The sequence below is a fragment of the Anser brachyrhynchus genome (assembly GCF_964034855.1).
Source record: "Anser brachyrhynchus genome assembly, chromosome: 19".
In the NCBI taxonomy this organism is placed as follows: domain Eukaryota; kingdom Metazoa; phylum Chordata; class Aves; order Anseriformes; family Anatidae; genus Anser; species Anser brachyrhynchus.
Window position 1 is genome coordinate 10,527,433 of NC_137712.1, and position 17,513 is coordinate 10,544,945.

At 55.7% G+C, this 17,513-nt stretch overlaps 1 protein-coding gene across 2 annotated transcripts in view; it reads right to left on the reverse strand.

Moving 5' to 3' along the window:
• Nucleotides 1-16,717, reverse strand: part of TPRN (taperin) — a 20,662-nt gene extending 3,945 nt beyond the window's left edge. The window contains exons 1-3 of one of the 2 annotated variants that reach the window (XM_080561498.1): nt 14,387-16,717; nt 756-936; nt 164-291 (exon numbers count right to left, since the gene is read on the reverse strand). In XM_080561498.1, the coding sequence (XP_080417624.1) occupies nt 164-291; nt 756-936; nt 14,387-16,657 (2,580 nt within the window). In that variant the 5' untranslated portion in view covers nt 16,658-16,717. Of the gene's footprint in view, nt 1-163; nt 295-755; nt 937-14,386 lie in introns of both variants that reach the window. The other variant, XM_080561497.1, reaches the window with a different exon arrangement.
• Nucleotides 16,718-17,513: the final 796 nt, after the last annotated feature.

Here is a 17,513-nt window from a genome sequence, read left to right on the forward strand (position 1 = left end):
GGGCAGTGGAAGCTTGTGTTGATCTCTGCTTCCCCTGCCCAGGGAGACGTGCCACGCAGGTGTTCAGGGGAAGGCACGTCCTGTCCCACCCGCTGTCCAGACTAATCCGAGAGCCGGATAAGAGCGGGACAGGACAAAGCCGCAAGCTGCTTTGAGGTCTCACCATGACTTGGTTCCCATGGGAGTCAGCTTCCTTCAGGGGGGGTCTCTCGGAGGCAGGCATCTCCTCGTACTTCTGCTCCTGCCACTCGCTGAACTTCACAGAGTGCTTTGGGGTGTAGCTGGATAGATCTGCTGGAAGGACAAAGCTGACGTGAGCATTTCTCACCACCCCAAAAGGAAGAAGGGTCAGGATCCTGGCCAGGGACAGGACGGAAGCTGTCCCTCTGCAGGATGGGCAAGGAACTTGTTCCTTTTGCAGGTGAAAGCCCATGTCCTGTTCTCTCTAGGGGCTATCAGCTCCCTAGCAGACATCATGGCACACCACCTACCCCTCTCAGTTAACCTGGCAAGGAGCATGAAGCATATTTTTAAGTTTTGGGCAACGCATAGCATCTTAGGCAAGAAAGGTCTGGGAGTTCCCTGATCTGGTTCAAGCCCTGTCCCTGCTAAGCCCCAATTCTGCTGTCAGCTGGCAGAAGATCACTTCCATTAACATTTCCAGCTGCGCAGAGCGCCAAAATGGGCTGTAGGAAACATGGACAGTGTCAGACACCACCAATAACCCCGCGATGCAAACAGAGCACCTCGCTCACCTGAGTTAGGTGTACTGGGATGCAAAGTGCTATTTGGGCGTGGAATGTGAAAGGTGCGAGACTTCTCCTCCTCCGTTTCAGAAGCGTGTCCTTCCTCTTCGTCCTCTTCTTCTGCCAGCGAGCTCTCTGATGGATACTCAAACATGGTCTGCAAACTTGTCTCATTGAAGGAGATCTTCATCTAGACAACAGCAAAGAAGAACTGTTACAAAGCAGCATCAGAAACCACTGATCCCCAGGTTTCTTCTGACAAAGACCACCTCCCATCCCAGGGCTTTGCCCTCCAGTAAGGAAGCCATCACGTCTTCCCACGCCTCTCCCCGTATGCCTTGCTGAACCTCATAGCGCACTGACAGAAACCACAAAGGCAGATGGCCAAACAGATGGGACAGAGTCAGGAGGCTCAGAGGTGCTCCGGTGTTTTGCCCCAGCACACGCCTTGCCACCATCTAACGCCGTGATGCCAGCGGCCAGGGAGCTGCCGGCATGTCCCTCAGGAGGACACTGACAAGGAGAGGAGAGCATCCTTATGTTGAAAAGGTGGCGTCTCTAACGCCTGCCGACTCGTTTGTGTACCCATGCTCTAGGCAATAGAAATATCAGTGACTAGGACCACGTTTTTGGGAGGGTATCATGGCAAAAAGCTATTCATGCTCTATAAAAAAAAAATTAAACACCAGAAGTAAGAAGATGGAAGCAGCTAAAGGAAAAATGGTAACAGGAGGTATTAGAGAGTGAAAATATTGGACAAAGGGGAGGTCCTTAAGATTCTGTTTCAAAAGCGACACATGGGATGATGTTTAAGGCCAGCCCTCGCTCTAAGAACCTGCTTAGGATTTTAAATTCATCACGTGAACAACTGAGAAAGCACATTCTGAATTGGTTACAGGACTGTAATCATCATTAGGATGCTGCTTAAATAACCCTGGAATGAAGCAAGGAATTTCCACTGGGAACTAGGACTGCCTGGCTCCAACCTCCCTCTAACAGCCATCAGGAAGTGGGAGGCAGGGATCAGAGCCTCCTTCTCTCCTCCAGGCCAGCAAAACGGCTTCCTCAGCTTCCTGGCCAAGCCCAGGGAACCCCTTGGTGGCCTCTGAAGGACTTGCTCCAGTTTCTCAACATCTTCCCTGCAGTGGGAAGGCCAAACCCAGATGCAGTAACTCCAGATGTGGTCTTCCAAGTCCAAAGCAAAAGCTGAGGGCAGGGGTTGTTCACCTGCTGCTTTACCTGTCCTAATCATTACCTAGAGTCCTGCTTAGAAGATCTGGTTACAATTCATCATTCTTGAACAGGTGGAGATGAAATTCAGCCCGTTCACGCTAGCAGAAATAAAGGTCGAGAAAAAGCATAATGGCTCTTTGTAAGTGCACCAAGAAAATAAACACCAAGGCGCAGAGAAGAACTGCTGATGCCAGCATACAACACAGACAAACAAGGAGGATAAGCTTGCCAGGAATAACTTTAAGCCAAAAATAAGGAAGTATCTAGCCAACTTGGATCAAGGTTCAGGACCAGCTGCCTAAAAGGGTGCTGAGATCCCTTTACTTATAACTGCATTTAAAATTGAGCTAATAGGGTTATGAACAGAATTAAACAGACACGGTTGCTTGTGACAGGCAGTAGGAGCCGGACGATTCAGAAGATCTCTTCTGATCCTGTGTAATGACCGGTAGGAAGAAAGTACAGCACATCTGCCCCACGTGCCGTGTTTGCAGTTTCCCTCACGTGCAAAATACACAACAGGCCGAGAAACAGCACGCGGCCCTAAGCAGCTTTCAGGCAACCTCACACCAAGCGTGCCGCTCAGACACACATACTTCTTGCAACAGCAGCAACTCCTTCGCCTGGTACAACCCTGCTGCTGCCTTGTGCCCTGCTCAGGCCGAGCCCACGATTGCAGGGGTGGGAGCCTGCGGACACAGTGGAGCCGGCTGCCACGTTGTGCTGCTCTGCCCGAGCCCAGGATGCGCCCCGGGCACAGGCTGGCTCCTTTCCCCACACCCCAGGAGAAGGGGATGGAAACAGAGGGGGCAGCCAGCCGCCTCGCCCCGCTCCCTGCCCCGGCCGCTTTAGTTGTCCCCGGATGACACGGGGCGCGATTACAGTTCAGAGAAAAAGGACTGCAGTAAAACAGCCCTGAAGATCAGAGCACCCTGGTTGCTGAGTTTCTCACCCCTGCCGCTGCCCTAGATGCTCCCTGACCCGAGCCAGGCAGCGAGTGCTCACAATGTGGCCTCTGTGCTCCGGGGGCTGTGAGGACAGCCCTGCCCTGTGCTCCTGGAAGCTGCGGGGCCACCCCAGGACCAGGCACGGCACTGCCAGCACATGCTGCAGGGCAACGCATGGCTAAGCATGGCAAGCACAGGGGACAGGACAGATCAACCTGGTTTCTCTAATTCAAGCTTGGGAGACACAAGTAGGTTTTTCCTGGTTTTCTGCTAACAAAAGGAAATCTCTAAGAAAAATGACTTTGAGACCAATTTAGACCAAAGCTGTGCGTAGAGCAAGGGGAGAAAGCAGCCCCACCCAGGGAGCGAGGCCAGGGCAGGAGCAGGAAGCAGCAGCAGTCACCAGGAGATCCCTGGCAGCGCCCGAGGCCGCGTGCCACAGCCCAGCCCAAATCACAGCAGCCCTGCTTGGTTCGCCCGCGACCACGCAGGAGGCTCCGCGCTTGCCGGGTCCCTGCTGCTGAGGGGCCACGACGCTGTAGGAGGCAACGCTGAAGTTATTCAAAATGAAAAGCAATCGCTGCCTGCAGCAGTGCCAGCCGGACGCATCAGGGCCCGAGGGAGGGCTCGTACCCGGAGGGTTTGCTGCTTCAGCAAGCCCTCCCACTGAGGCGGCGCAGCCTGCAAGAAGGCTGACTCCAAGCACAAATTCACCACGGTGCAGCCCCCCCAGCACCTCGCTGGCCTGCCCCGTGCTGGCATCCCAACCCCTGCACCCAAAGGCGCGGCACCAAGGAGCAGGAAGGGCCCGGCGGCCGCCCCAAGGCTGCAGTAACGCTCTCGAGGACGCGCCCAGGCAAAGCAAACAGTGGGGGAACAACCGCCCGCTGGCACGGGGTCGGACTCCAGCACCACCGCCTTCCCCGCTCCTGCGCGCCGCCCCGGGGACACGCGTCCACCCCTGGCCACGCAGAGGGAGAACCGAGGGGAAAGGGCCCCAGAACCAGACACGGCCCCGCAGAGAGCCGGCCGGGGCAGCGCAGAGCTGCTCAACGTAGCCAGGAAAAGATGGAGAAAGACTTATTAAGAGAAAACAGGAGGAAACGAAACGCGGTTATATGGCTGCCTCAAAATGCCTCTAAGCAGCAAGGAACAGAGCTGGGCACTGTCAGAAACTGCATGTAAGGAGCGCGGGCTGGGTTGGCCCCAGGAGCACCTAGAAATAAATAAACCAGAAACCCAGTAATGGTACAGTCAGCAGCCAGGCAGCCCCTTGCGAGACCGTGCAGACTTTTACAGAAACACAAAAGGTGACGGGGTCATTTTCTTTAGAAGAAAAATGCGTCCCAGAAGAGCCAAGCACGCTGGAGCCCCGTCGGAGGAGCCCGCTCGCAGCGTCTCGGCGCGGCTCCCCCGCCTCTGCTGCGGCAGCAGCTGCCAGCTGCGGAAAGGACAAACTCTGCACCCTTCAGCTGTGGATGTTTGCAGGGATTAATCAGTATTTGTTCAACTGAATGCTTTGCGCAGAACCGTGTCGCATAACCAGAGTTCAACCCCACGCCGTGTATCTATACAGGAACAGTCCGGCCAGCCATCAGGGCCACGCTGGGAAGAACGAAGCAGGTTTTTCAGGGAATATCGTGCGGCTCAGCCACTAGGTTCTTGTTGCCATAGCAAAAATCATTTATTTATTTGCTAGGATTTGAGCAGTAATGAGTAATAGAGTACCCAGGAAAGGGAAGCCAGGGTAAACATTGCCCAACAAGCCTAAATCTGGGTAGTTATACGTGGCTTAGGAAAACAAGAAGGAAAAAAAGGCAGACTTGCTTCAGGGGATGCTGTCACGACCCAGTCTGCACCCAGACCAACAGCAAAAGAGCCCCCAAGTGCAGAAACAGATTAGAAATAAAAATAGCCAATTTACAGAAACGTGCTACACGAACAACAAAGGTTGGCAGACACCAAGGTGGGAAAGCGTGCGCGACTCTGCAGCTGATGAAAGGGCACACGCACCCAATGGCTTCTCACAACCCACGGATATCAGAGTAAATCTCCGCAGCAAACCACGGGGCTAATCTGCATCATTAGCTCCAGAAGCAAATTCTTTCTTGTGGCTTTTCTCCACCCATTAGCACACTCACTTCTTGGCAGGTGTGGCAGAGCCAAAGCAATGTCAGTGCAGGGTGTTTTACACCTTGTGAAGTCTTCAGAAATTGATATCCTTGTCTTAAAACAGAAGAAATTTGTTCTAGGCATTAAAAGGAAAAAAAAAAATCACCCTTTTCTTTAAGCACATTCCAGTGTGGACTCATCTGACGCAGGGACCATGATAGGGCAGTGGCTGCTGCATGGTGACAGGAGGGACATGGCAATTTTTCAGTGATGCGGAGATGCTACCCGAGTATTCATGAGACACCAACACTTGCACAGCATCAGGGATCAAGAGCTTTTCAGGTACTAACTTCCCCCTAACCATTCTCTCTCTGAGCAACATGATCCTGAAATGACAGGATTAGGAACTGCACTGTCTCCTACAGCCCTAGGACGTGCACGGGCTGCCAACAAGCTGCTGGGCGTGATTTATGGCAGCTGGTTTAGCAGCTTTTCACGCCTGGTCAACCAAATGCCTCCTCCTTTCTCAGCAACACCAGCAGGAGGGTTTCGGTTGATACCTGCTGGGAGCATGGACAATTCAGCGTGATTACAAAAGAGTGAGTGACTGAAACCTCAAACAGGCATGAATAAAATCAGTGTTTTGAAGAAAAAAATCACCGTGCACTTCTGTATAGCCTTACATTGAGTTTTGTTTGACTGCACCTTCAAACCTTTGTTTGACTACACTGGTAGTCAGAGATTTGGCTGATGATACGAGCACAGGACGTCGCTCCAGAGACCTGAGGCTGCAACAGCAGACAGCTGGGCGTGCATCAGGAGGCCTGCCAATATGCTGCACCCCACAGAGATCCACAAGAGCTGTCACCAGCAGGGCAGCAAAGCTCCTGACACACCAAGACCCATTCAGCAGGCTGGCTTGGGCGGCAGGGCCGTAACGCGGAACATCCTCCAAGCTCCGTGCTGCCGTGGGGGGCGCTGGGCAAGTACAAATAACTGCCTGTGAGTACAGAGGGTAGAAGCAGACAGTGGACAGAGATCCCCAAAGGGTTTTCCCTGGACTTTCCATCTGATCCAGCCTCAGCATTCGCACAGATCAGCAAATTTAGCAGGAGGTGGCGGTGTCCCAAAGCCGCACCCTCTGCAGGGGCTTTCATCGTGACCTGCACTCGGTGATCTCCCACCTGATGCACTTTTCTCTCTACAACTTTTAGATAAAGGATCTTTGGGAAGACTAGCCATTTCAGATGAGTTAGTGATGAGCTTATCGACGTGCCTGTACGCGACCTGAAACCGGGTTACGTGTCAGCTCAAGTTGTTGAATAACTCCAGGCACAAAATCTACGCATGGCAGCCTGGAACAGTACCCCGGGGGCTGCAACGTACAGGCCAGCTTTGCAGTAGCATCAGCGTATTAAAAAGGCATTGGCTGTCATTTAGGAGAAGATAAGGAGCTTTTGTACATCTAAAACCTTTCCTTGACACAAGAAGACAAGACGGATATGCCTAAGAATGGAGGAGATGCAAGATTTGGTTCCTCTATCCGATTAACCCCATACTGCTATGGCTGACGCACCCTAAACACACTCAAAAATTGTAGATGGTTCTGTTCTGCCACTCTGTACAAAACCAAAGAGCTCTGTTGGCTGCTCCACCTGAGGTTCACTTGATCATGCTTTTCTGAGAAGTGTTTTCTAAGAGCAACACTGAGTTCTCCTCGACGATTAACTGCATAACAGAGCTAGTTACTGAATAGAGATAGAAACACTAAAGATTTACAGCAGTAGCACATCAAGGCAGTGCTGTGTTGCTGGCAAAGGAGAGATTGCCTCCAGGACTGCATCCCAGCTCCCAAACCACAGGGCAAAACAGGAAAGTCTCCATTTACAAGGCAACCCACAAAGCCAGCTCTGTGTAATCAATATGCTGAAGCACATGGTAGATAGGAGCAATGCATGGAGATTCGAAATATTAAACTCCTTGTACAAGACACGGGGAAGTTTCAAATTCCTGATGAGAAGGGACAGGGTAGGGACAGTCCCGGAGAGCATCGCAGGGCAGACAGCTCTTGGTTAACTCTTCCCTCGGGTCAGCCAAGAAGAGCTCCCAGCGCCCAACCACCCGCCGGGCAGCCGCGTCCAAGCCTGACGTGGCACAAAGCAGCCATTCACCAAAGGACCCCTTCATTCCTTCGCACATCTGCAGACAGAGGAGCCAGAACCCTCGACAGCTTAACAAGCAATTCAGCTATTACTTAGCCCATAAGAATCGGGCAACTCTCTCTACATATACGGCACAGGTCTCGTCTGAATGCACAAAGAGAGCAGGCACTAACACGATACAATTGGTGCCAAGACTTGGTGTCTTCACGAGCGCCGTGCGAGAGGCACACAGCAGAGGATCCTGCTCCAGAGGCAGCTCCGAGGCGATGCAGACAGCCCTGTGGCTACAAAGCGGGGCAGTGTTGGGAGAGGCCGCCCACAAACATTTCTGTGCAGCCCAGCCTGACCAGCGCGGTCCGAACAAATGCTTCTGTTTCGGGGGAAGTGAACCTTCTCCAGCTGGAATGGGTCAGAGGGAGCATCATTTTCCAGGAATACAGGGAAGTCGGGAACAGAAGTAATTCCCACCCTTGCAAGGAGCTTATTCCAGACTTCAGGGCCCAAAGGCTTCACGTATATGCTGCATGTCAGAGTTCACACCTCTCTTGCCCTCTGTCTGTACTACAACATGCAAAAGACACTTCCTGGAAGAGAAATGACTAAGTGCAGCAAGTTCACCGTGGGGCTTACAGATGTGTCCTCACACCTGTGTTTTCACTAGCTGCAAGCTATGCAATTTCCCTAAGCACACAAGCGTTTTGCTCTCATACTGTCTTTGAGATGTTTTCCTTCAGCTTACTCATAGTCCATCAGATGCTGGTGAAACAGCAGATCCCTGCCAAATTCCCAGGATCAGCTGAAGGACACTTCTCAGAAAACTTCAGCGCAGAGTTCCTTCAGTCCAGATCTTCCCAGGATGTTTACAGAAATATCTCAATATGATACAGACACTTCACATGACTTCCTACACAAACCATCCAGACGGAGATAACGCGACAGCCTCACGGCATACCCAGACCCACTGCGGTCGCTGGAAGAGCCTGGCTTTGGAACTGGCTTTACGATGGCACAGGTTTTCCTCAGCAGATGAGTGCTGAAGCTGGGCAGTTGCACAACCTTGGGGTGCCCAGAGGTGGAGGAGATGCTGCTGCAGCTCCTACTGGGATTTGCTTTACTGCCACAGAGCCTGGAAACTTGGTGTTTTCTTTTCTGCAGCCGCTTCCCACACAGCAGCCGACAAGCAGGACTTCTCCCCTAGTCGGTGTGAGCATGTGCTCCCTACCCTTTCTCAGGAACACCATGACCACATGCTGGAAAAAACAGAGTGCGTGGGGGGAACCCAAACCCAAGACAAGCTGAATACTTGAGATAGAGGGAAATTACAAACTATCTCCCATCTGGTCCATAGATTGAGGAAACTGATTAAGATAACGTTAGCCGTAATCCGCATGATCAGAACTCAGAGCGCAAAGCACTCCAAATCTCCTCTTGAGCTCTGGGGCCAGGCTAAGCCCTGGGCACGTCCTACCCAGCTTCAAAGGCAGGCTCCTCTCTTATTTGCGTAAGAGTTTCTATTTTAGCTCTTCGGTCCCATTCATCAGGCTGCGGGCAGTGGCAGAAGATGGGAGGAAGAGCACTGCGGGAATTTGGGAGCAGCTCAGGCTGTTGCTGCTGCACGGGGCGAAGCCTGGGAGTGGCAAGGCCACAGAGAACCTCAAGTTGCAGAAACTTTCCCACTACTGAGAGGAGATAAACATGACTCAACTGCTCTGCCAGTGCTTTGGTACAACACGGTACCAGCACTTGAAGGAGCTGGCAGGCAGCAAGGAAACAGAAAAAACAACATACCTCCCCACCGATGTCCTCAGGTCCAGCTTGTGAGGTGGTTTAGACTACAACCACAGCGAGATCCTGGTTTCTACAGTCTTCAGCCATCACCATCATAGTCTAAAATCAGCAGAATTAGAAAAGGGCAGGGAAGTAGCACTGTCCTGGTGTCCTGCTCAGATCTCACCGCTGCTGGAAACCATCTCCACAGGGGAGGGACCAAGTCTGATCACCCGAGACATGTATTTTCTGAGCAGCACTTGTGACTGCTGACCTCATTTGCCAAAAATTCAATACATTCATGTCAGATACATACTGCAGTCCCTCCTTAAAGGCAGCAGATGTATTTCCATGACAAAGTACAGTCACAAGACAGAAAATGGCAAGGTACAGGCTCTCCAAGTAGTTCAATAAAACAAATCTTCAACCTGAGCCCTCCAGAACACAGAGAGGGAATCTGCCAGGTTTTTGCAGACAGATTTCTGCTTCCACCACCGGGCTAATTTACTTGTGCTATACCTTGCAAAAAATACTGCAGGCAGTCACCGGTATTGAGATTCCACACTGCACAGACCTGCTCCAAACAGGTTTGGGCAACAGCTTGAAGTGTTCATCCCTGCCAGCATCTTGAGCCTACATCTGGTTCTCACAGGAGCCCATCTCCAGCAGAAGTGAGCAGATGGAAAGCTACAGAGCAAGAAGTTCAGCAGGTTAGACCAACAAAACTGCTGCCCAATCCTGCCCATGCTGAAAAGCTGAGGGGTGTTTACAGTAGTTTTTCAACAGACATTAAAGTGGGCATTTGCAAGCCACGTTCAAGCTTTAAGCTGCTCAAAATGTTAGAAAATTGACTGTGCTACAGTGCACATAAACTGGGAAACTCCATCTTCAAAGACAATTTGCAGAGAAGCAGGGACGCGTTAGGTTCCAGCTGTTTGGATCCCACTAACCCTGTTCTTGTAAGCCCTATCGATACAAAGCTACAGCTCACCTTCCAGCAGTCAGCAAACTGCCAGCCGACAAGCAAAAAACATTAACACCATCACCAATCTGATGCCTGTTGGCTCTCAAGCCCTGTTACTTACAGCATTTGGGTTGCCTGGCTTAGAAGTCACCTTTCCTGCAGGGTCCTCGACAGGTACCAAAGTCCTGGAGAGGGCAAACTGTGACAGGGGATGCACTGGAGGAGTGACAAGACCTAAGGAAGGAGCAGAGTCTGGGCAACTTCTGTACACACGGGACCTTCACGGCAGAGTCCAAGCTCCGTCGGGCTGAGAGCGTGAAGCCTGAGGACTGACAACCACTCCTCAGCACCCCACTGGCTCGGCAGCTGGTAGTCCTTCCCGATCGCTCGCTCCGACATGCCAGTCACATGTTCTACAGAAACTCAGATTTCTATCATGCCGACAACCCTACGTACATTATTTTGACAGGTAACCAAAGGAAGATTGGTTCTCGTTAGCTCATCCAAGCCAGATTTTATCCGCTGAGATCCAGCAGATCCACATCCTGCAGCAAAGCCTTCCCTTCCTCCCGGGGCTGCCGTGCTCCCCGGGGACTGCTGCCAGGCTGAGATTTCTTTATTTCTTCTGTGATAACAGAGGATGAAGACAAGCGCTGAACAGAGGTCACCAGCCGCGCTCTGCATCCTCTCTCCCATCCCCTGTTTAGAACAAGGGTCAGCAGGTCTCCTTCCACCCCGTGCACGTATCCTGTCCTCACCGTCAGAGCTCAGCCAGCCTCTTCCAGCGACCGCCCAGCGCTCCCCTTGAAACCAAACATATCCGTTCAGGGCAGCAAACGTTCGCTTGGCTTTCCAACTGAAGCCACACCTCTCGCTGTACCTGAACCACATTGCGAGGTCTCTTCGAATGGCCATGGAGCTGAAGGGCCTTGCCGTGGCTGCAGGACAAGAGCTCAAACCCCCTGCCTGTACGGGCAGCCCGCTCCCCACTACGAGCACCGCCAGGGCTCTGCCCTCCTCCTGCACGGCTCGGCCATGGCCCATCTCACACAACCCCATGTTCACCACCACAGCCCTCAGGGAATGCCTGTCCCACCACGGCAACTCAAGTTGCCTGAACAGAAGAGCTGGGAAAACTATTTTGCCCCCTAACACCGCCACAGCATTTCTCTCTCCCCTTCATCAGCTCCGTATCTAGCTGGGGATGACAGCTCCAGCCCCAAAGCAAACAGCTGCTTCACATGCTTGAAGCGCCTGGAAGGAGCAATAACGCTGTTTTCCAAAAGACCTTGAGCACCAGCTGCAAGAAGGCAGCGTCCTTCAGGCCGCAGCCAAGCCAGGAGCAGGACTTGGCCCTGCAACAGCCACCGTGCCCCCGAGAGCCGGGGCTGGAGCTGCTGGCACGCAGCCCCCCGCAGCGCTCAACCCGCTCCTGCCCGGCCCCGACACACCAAAACACCCCCAGGGACATGGACAGAGCCAGCCCCACGTTGCTGGCACCTTGGTGGCCACACAACGGGACGGGATGGCACACCGGGAGGCTGAATTTCAGCATTTGAAGAAAAACAGAGCTTGAGTTCCCCAGAAGCATCAGCGTCCCTGGTCACACACCACCGGCCCCGACGCCTGCCCACCCCCAGGAGCGCGGCACTCCCAGGCCAATGTTTGCTTTGCCCCGATTCCTCCCACGCACCAGCAAGTGGATGAAGATTTTCAAGTAACCGAAGTCTCACTGAACGCTGCTTTGCTGGCACACACAGACCCGCCAGCAAACCCCCGGCCGGGTTCAGACGCGAAGCTGCTGTGGCAGGAGGCGGCTGCGCCCGGGGAGAGCGGCCCCGGAAGGCCCCGGGCACCGCGTGCCACATCCAGCAGCAGGAGAGACGTCGGTTTTACCAAACTACGGCTTCCAGCTCGCAGAAGGGTTTGCTTCTGCCCAATCCAGGCCGAAACCAAGTTTCTGCAAACCCCGGCGTATCTTTAAACAGAACCCTTGGTTTTGGCTGGTTGCCTTGACGACACAGCAATCTCTTGGGAAGAAACCAAGGAATGCGGTCTAATACAAGCTCCTTCCTTTTCAGGCATCAACACGCAGCCTGATTATCCAGAGTAAAAGCCACAAACATCCTCTAGGCTACGAGTAAACAGAAATCTTTCCATTTGCTACAGCATCTTCTAAGTCCTGGCTACAAAGTCAAACAACATCCCACGCTTGCCACCTCTAGCGAGGGGAAATGAACAGAGAGAAAACCCGGTGCTTCTCCCACTGCATCGCCACGTTTTACCCAGAAACTTAAGTCTCTTTACAGCTTCTCCTTTAGGCCGGACCTTATTTACTAAAGGGCTTACCCATTTATTTCAGCCTCGAACTCTGCAGCGTAACAGGCAGTTCGCTCCTTGCCTTTAATCTCTCTTTTACCAGAAGGCAGCTCTTTACGCGAGCTCTCCCGCAGGACAGCCCCTGCACACAAGTCAGTACTCACCGCGCTTCATCTTCAAAACGCCTGCGGCGGGGCACAGTTAATGCTATTATGCCGATAAGAACAGAGGCAGAGAAGCTCCGTGACCCGCCCGACACCACACAAATCCAACACACGGCAGACAACACAGCTGTCAACCCACTGCAAAGGATCACGCGGCATTTCAGGCTGGGGAAGGACCCCTCGAGGTCTCTGTCCCAAAGCCGTGCTCCAGGCAGGCCCAGCCAGACCAGGCTGCTCAGGGCTCTGCCCAGCCACGACTCAGGTAGCCCCGAGGACGGAGATGCCACTGCTTCTCTGGGTTCTGTTGCAGCGTTTGTCTGCCCTTAAACAATTCCATCGCTGCACCAGCCTTGTCCTTATCTCTCTCCCTCCTTCCTGTAATATTTAAGGATGGCTTCCACTGCACAATATTTAACGGGTTTTGTTTACTTGAGGCTTAATTTTCTTACAAGCAAGACTACTTGCTGCGCCAGCAGCAGCATCCTGCACAAAGCAATCAGCCCCTCTGGCAGCATCACGAGTTGGGCATATCTCAGAGTTTGCCTTGCAGGGTTTCCTCTGTATTTTCTGCTCCATCCTCAGAGTACCCGTAACTGTAACACATCTTGATATTTTCACAGTTTATACCATGCATGTCACACAGGATTTGGTGTAAATCCTACTGATGCCCCAAACTGAACAGAGCAGAGCCAAGAAAACAGCTGGAACCAGTGGCAGCGTGGAGGTGTTTAGGAAGCAGAACAGCTCCAGCCTGATTAAGAACTTGCCTGCAGGAGACAATGAAAAACTGCAGCAGCACTTAGCGAAAATCCACACCTGTGCAGATTTGCCTATTCTGATACCTGGCTCTCGTGCTTCAGATTTGCCACCTGCCTTAGTCATGATCAGATTAATATACACAGTGTGCTCCTATGAAGGAACTTAAAAACATTAAGCCAAGAGAAACAGCACTTGCTGCCTCGTTTCCAAATGAGATGCATCCTATTCAAAGGGTTTCCTTGAATTATAATGCTCAGTGCCTCAGGCACCCATGTGGATTCAGTCCATCAAATATTTAGTTGAATTTAGGTAACGGAATGTCAAACAACACTTCCCGCTATGGAGAAACATGTCACGCCGCAAGCCTAGAAATCGGGATTTGTAATGACACGATGCCTATGCTGCCTGTCACCACGGTGTGCTGCTTTCTGAGCAGAACGATTCACGCCTACTTCTTCAGTTCAGCAAAATAACCCGCTCTTTCTACATGCCTGTGTCACATCCAGACACATTTCATCGTGCCACACAAAGATTAATTCCCAATTTAAGGCTCCCAAGGATCTAAACTAGATCCCAAGCACTGAGAAAACCTGGCATTCGCTCCAAAGAAACTTGGAGCACTTGAAGTCTCCTGGCTCTTCAGAGATGAGCAGCAACTGCACATGAGCAGACAGGTGGTATAATCATATCAAGAGGAGCTAAGTTGTTGCTGATCTCTTTCTGCCTAATAGAGACCTAGTTCTTGAGCCTCTATCAATAGATCACTAATCTGGGGAAGACACCAACGTCACACTGCCCGTTGCACTCTGTAACCAGGCAGTGATCAGAGGGACCTCAACGCATGAGCAAAAACAGAGTGAGGGACAGTCTGCAGCCATTCAAACCATGCAGCTCATCTCAATTTTCTAAATACCACAAATACCTCCCTTTCCGTTATCATACCTCCAAGAAGCAATGGTAGGCAGCCCTGTGGTTATCACAGGTGATATCCCACTCCGACCTACTCAGTGGGACAGCACCAACCCCGCTCCCCACAGGCACGCCTTTGGCTCTCAAAAGGAGCAGAGCACAAAGCTTGCTGCTCATCTCCCCACCCAGCAGCTCACAGGACTGCTTGAGATACAAACAAAGCACTTGCCAAAAGCCAAGCCAAAAGCAGTAGGAAGCTACTTTTGGCCTCCCTGTTCAGAGCAGAGGCACCCAAGGCAGTTACCTTCTTGCGGCGAGAGCCTGTCTTGCTCATGCAGGACCTCTCCAGGGACAGGTACCCACCGATCACTTCGATCTCGTTGGCGGTGGGGTAGCGCTTTTTATGGGACAACCCCGCCTGGGGCCCATCAGCGTTCTCCACAGCTTTGCCCTTTCCTTTGCTTTCCTCCTCCTCCTCCTCTTCCTCCCGCTGAGGCCTTCCACCAGCATCAGTAAGAGTCTGTGGCCCCGAGGCAACGGGCTTCCTTTTGGGCACGACAGTGAAGGTGTTGCCTCCCCTCTGATGGAGGCCAGGGGAGGCAGAGTGAGGTCTGTAGAGGGGCACAGAGGAAAACTCCATCTCCAGGTCAGGGCCAGCTCCCCCAGGCTGATCCGCCAAGTTCCCCGTCCTCGTGGCCAAGTTGACCCTGGGGGAGACCTCCCCGCTGTCTGGCTCCACAATGTCATCGATGTAAGTCACAGGTACCAACGGATCCAGAGGCGCCGGCAGGGAAGCGACAGGCTCTTCCTGCTCCGGAGCGGAAACCCTCGGGGGCTCTTTCTGTACCTTCTGCTGCGAGGACAGCGGCGGCCTCGCTCCCGTGCTCTGTGCCGCAGGCAGAGCCGGGCCGCCCTCCCGTCGGGGCACGAAGACGAAGGAGTTGCGCGAATTCAGGCGCAGTTTGGCCAGGGCCTGCGCTTGCAGGTCATGGGCAGGGATGGCAGCCAAGTCAGGCTTGGGGGCCGGGAGGATCTCAAAGGAGCCCCCAGCCCGGGGGGCAGACGCAGAGAGCGGCTGGGTGGCACTGGGGGCCAGACTGGCACTGGGTGGGGGCGACACAGCCGCTTCGGCCTCCTCCGGCTTTGGCCTCCTGGCGTTGGCAGCGCTGGTGGATGGCACTGTCGGCCCCTTGGGCGGCACGCTCCGGCCGGAGGGCTCAGGAACACGGTCGATGGGCTTGGGGACACGGCCGATGGGCTCAGGAACATGGTCGATGGGCTTGGGGACACGGCCGGGAGGCTCAGGGACACGGCTGATGGGCTCAGGGACACGGTCGATGGGCTTGGGGACACGGCTGATGGGCTCAGGGACATGGTCGATGGGCTTGGGGACACAGCCAGGGGGCTCAGGGACATGGCCAGCAGGCTCGGGGACACGGCCGGCGGGGGGCAGACCCCGCGGGGTCACGGTGAAGGAGTTGGAGCCAATCTTGTGGAGGAAGCAGTTGGCCTGGGGAGCCGCGGCCTTGGGGACACCCAGCGGTGCCTGGGGAGGGAGTGGGACCGCCTGGGGGGCCACAGCCCTGGGGGAGACCGGGACCGCCTGGGGGGCCACAGCCCTGGGGGAGACCGGGGCTGCCAGGGGAGCCGGGGGCTGGGGGGCAGCAGCCCGGGGGGACGCCGGGGGCTGGGGGGGCGCCGGCAGCGGCTGGGGGGCGGCGGCCCGGGGGGAGGTCGGCAAGGGCAGGGGGGAGCCCGGTGCCGCCGGCAGGGGTCCCGGTCCCGTCTTCGGGGCCGAGGCGCGGGGGGAGCCCGGCCCCGCCTTCGGGGGAGCCGCGGCCCGGGGGGAGCCCGGCACCGGCGGCGGGGAAACCGGCCCGGCCCGGGGGGTGGCGGCGGCGGCGGCGGGCCCGGGCAGCGCCTCCCCGCCCCGGCGGCGGCGGCCCCGCGGTCGCTGCCCGAACTTCTCCAGGAGGCGGCTGACGGTGCCCGGCTCGGCCGCCTCGGGCGGCTCGGCCGCCTCGTAGATGAAGACCTGCTCGGCGCGGATCTCGGCGAGCGCGGCGCCCTGGCGGGCCAGCAGCTCCCGCAGCGGGTCCGGGCGGGGAGGCGGGGAGGCGGCGGCCGGCTCCCGGCGGCGTCCCGGCAGCGAGTCCCCGTCGGCGAAGCAGGAGGCGGCGGCGGCGTCGGGCTGCGACTCGATGATGAGGATGTTGTCGGCGCGGATGGTGCGGATGCCCGGCACGGCGCTGTACAGCTCCAGCAGCTGCTGCAGCGGCCGCGCCGCCTCGGGGCCGTGCCCGGGCAGCCCCTGCCGCAGCCGCCGCCGCTCGCTCTCCAGCCGCATGAAGGGGTTCTCCCGGAGCGGGCCCAGGCTCTCGGCCACCACCAGCCGCTCGCCCATCGCCGCCGCCGCCGCCGTCGAGCCCCGCGCCGCCGGCCCGGCCGGGGGCTCCGTCTCGCCGCCGGCCGCCCCGGCCAGCTTGGCCCGCTTGCGCTCCAGGATCTCCCGTTTCCAGGCGGGCTGAGCCCGCGGCCCGGCCCCGAGCGGCGGCGGCGGCTCGGCGCTGCTCATGGCGGCGGCACAGGGGGCACTGCCGCGCCGCGGCCGCCGCCTCCGCCCGCCGCACCTGGGCAGGCCCCGCCGCCGGCCGCGGAGCCGCCCCCGGGGCCGCCCTCGGCGGGGCGGAGCGGGGCGGGCGGCCCCGAGGGCGGGGAGGGCGCCATGACGGGGAGCGGGCACGGCCGCGCCCTGAGGGCCCTGCGGCACCCGCGAGTGTCAGGGCCGGGTTCACGCAGATCCGGTTTCGTACTAAACCCGGCGGGGGTATCACAGCCGTGCGGGCCCCCACGCGGAGAGGGGGCCGCAGGAGCCCCGCGGGAGGGAACCGACGGGGCCCGCACGAGCTGTGGTGTGGCCGTGGCATCATGGAGATGGAGAGCCCAAGAGTCGGGGCTGTGCGACCCCCAAGCCATCCAACAAGACTGTGGCCCCACCAAGTGGGTCTCTGTTGGCCCCAAGCTTTGTTTTCAGGAAGGGCACTGTGCCCTGCTCAGAGGGGAAGGGGGCTCGGCTGGCTCAGCTCCCCTGGGGCCGGCACCCAGCCGAGGTCCCTGCCCACCAAAGCCTCGCACCAGCTCACGAGGGGACGGCCAGTGGGGCCACAGGGGTGCCAGCATGGTCTTCCCCTCAGCAAGTGCCATAGCTGTCTTGCCCCCAGGCACTGGCTGTCTGACAGGAACTACAGTGACTAACCCTACCAAAAAAAAAAAAAAAAAAAAAAGAAAATCTGTTATTTTTTACCCCTCGTTTAGCAGCCTGGACAGGCCCATTAAGTGTCAGAACAAGAAGCAGCAGCAGCAGAGGAAGGGAATGAGAGACACTGGTCAGGATCACCTCACTGTCAGCTCAGCCATGGTCTGAGAAAGTG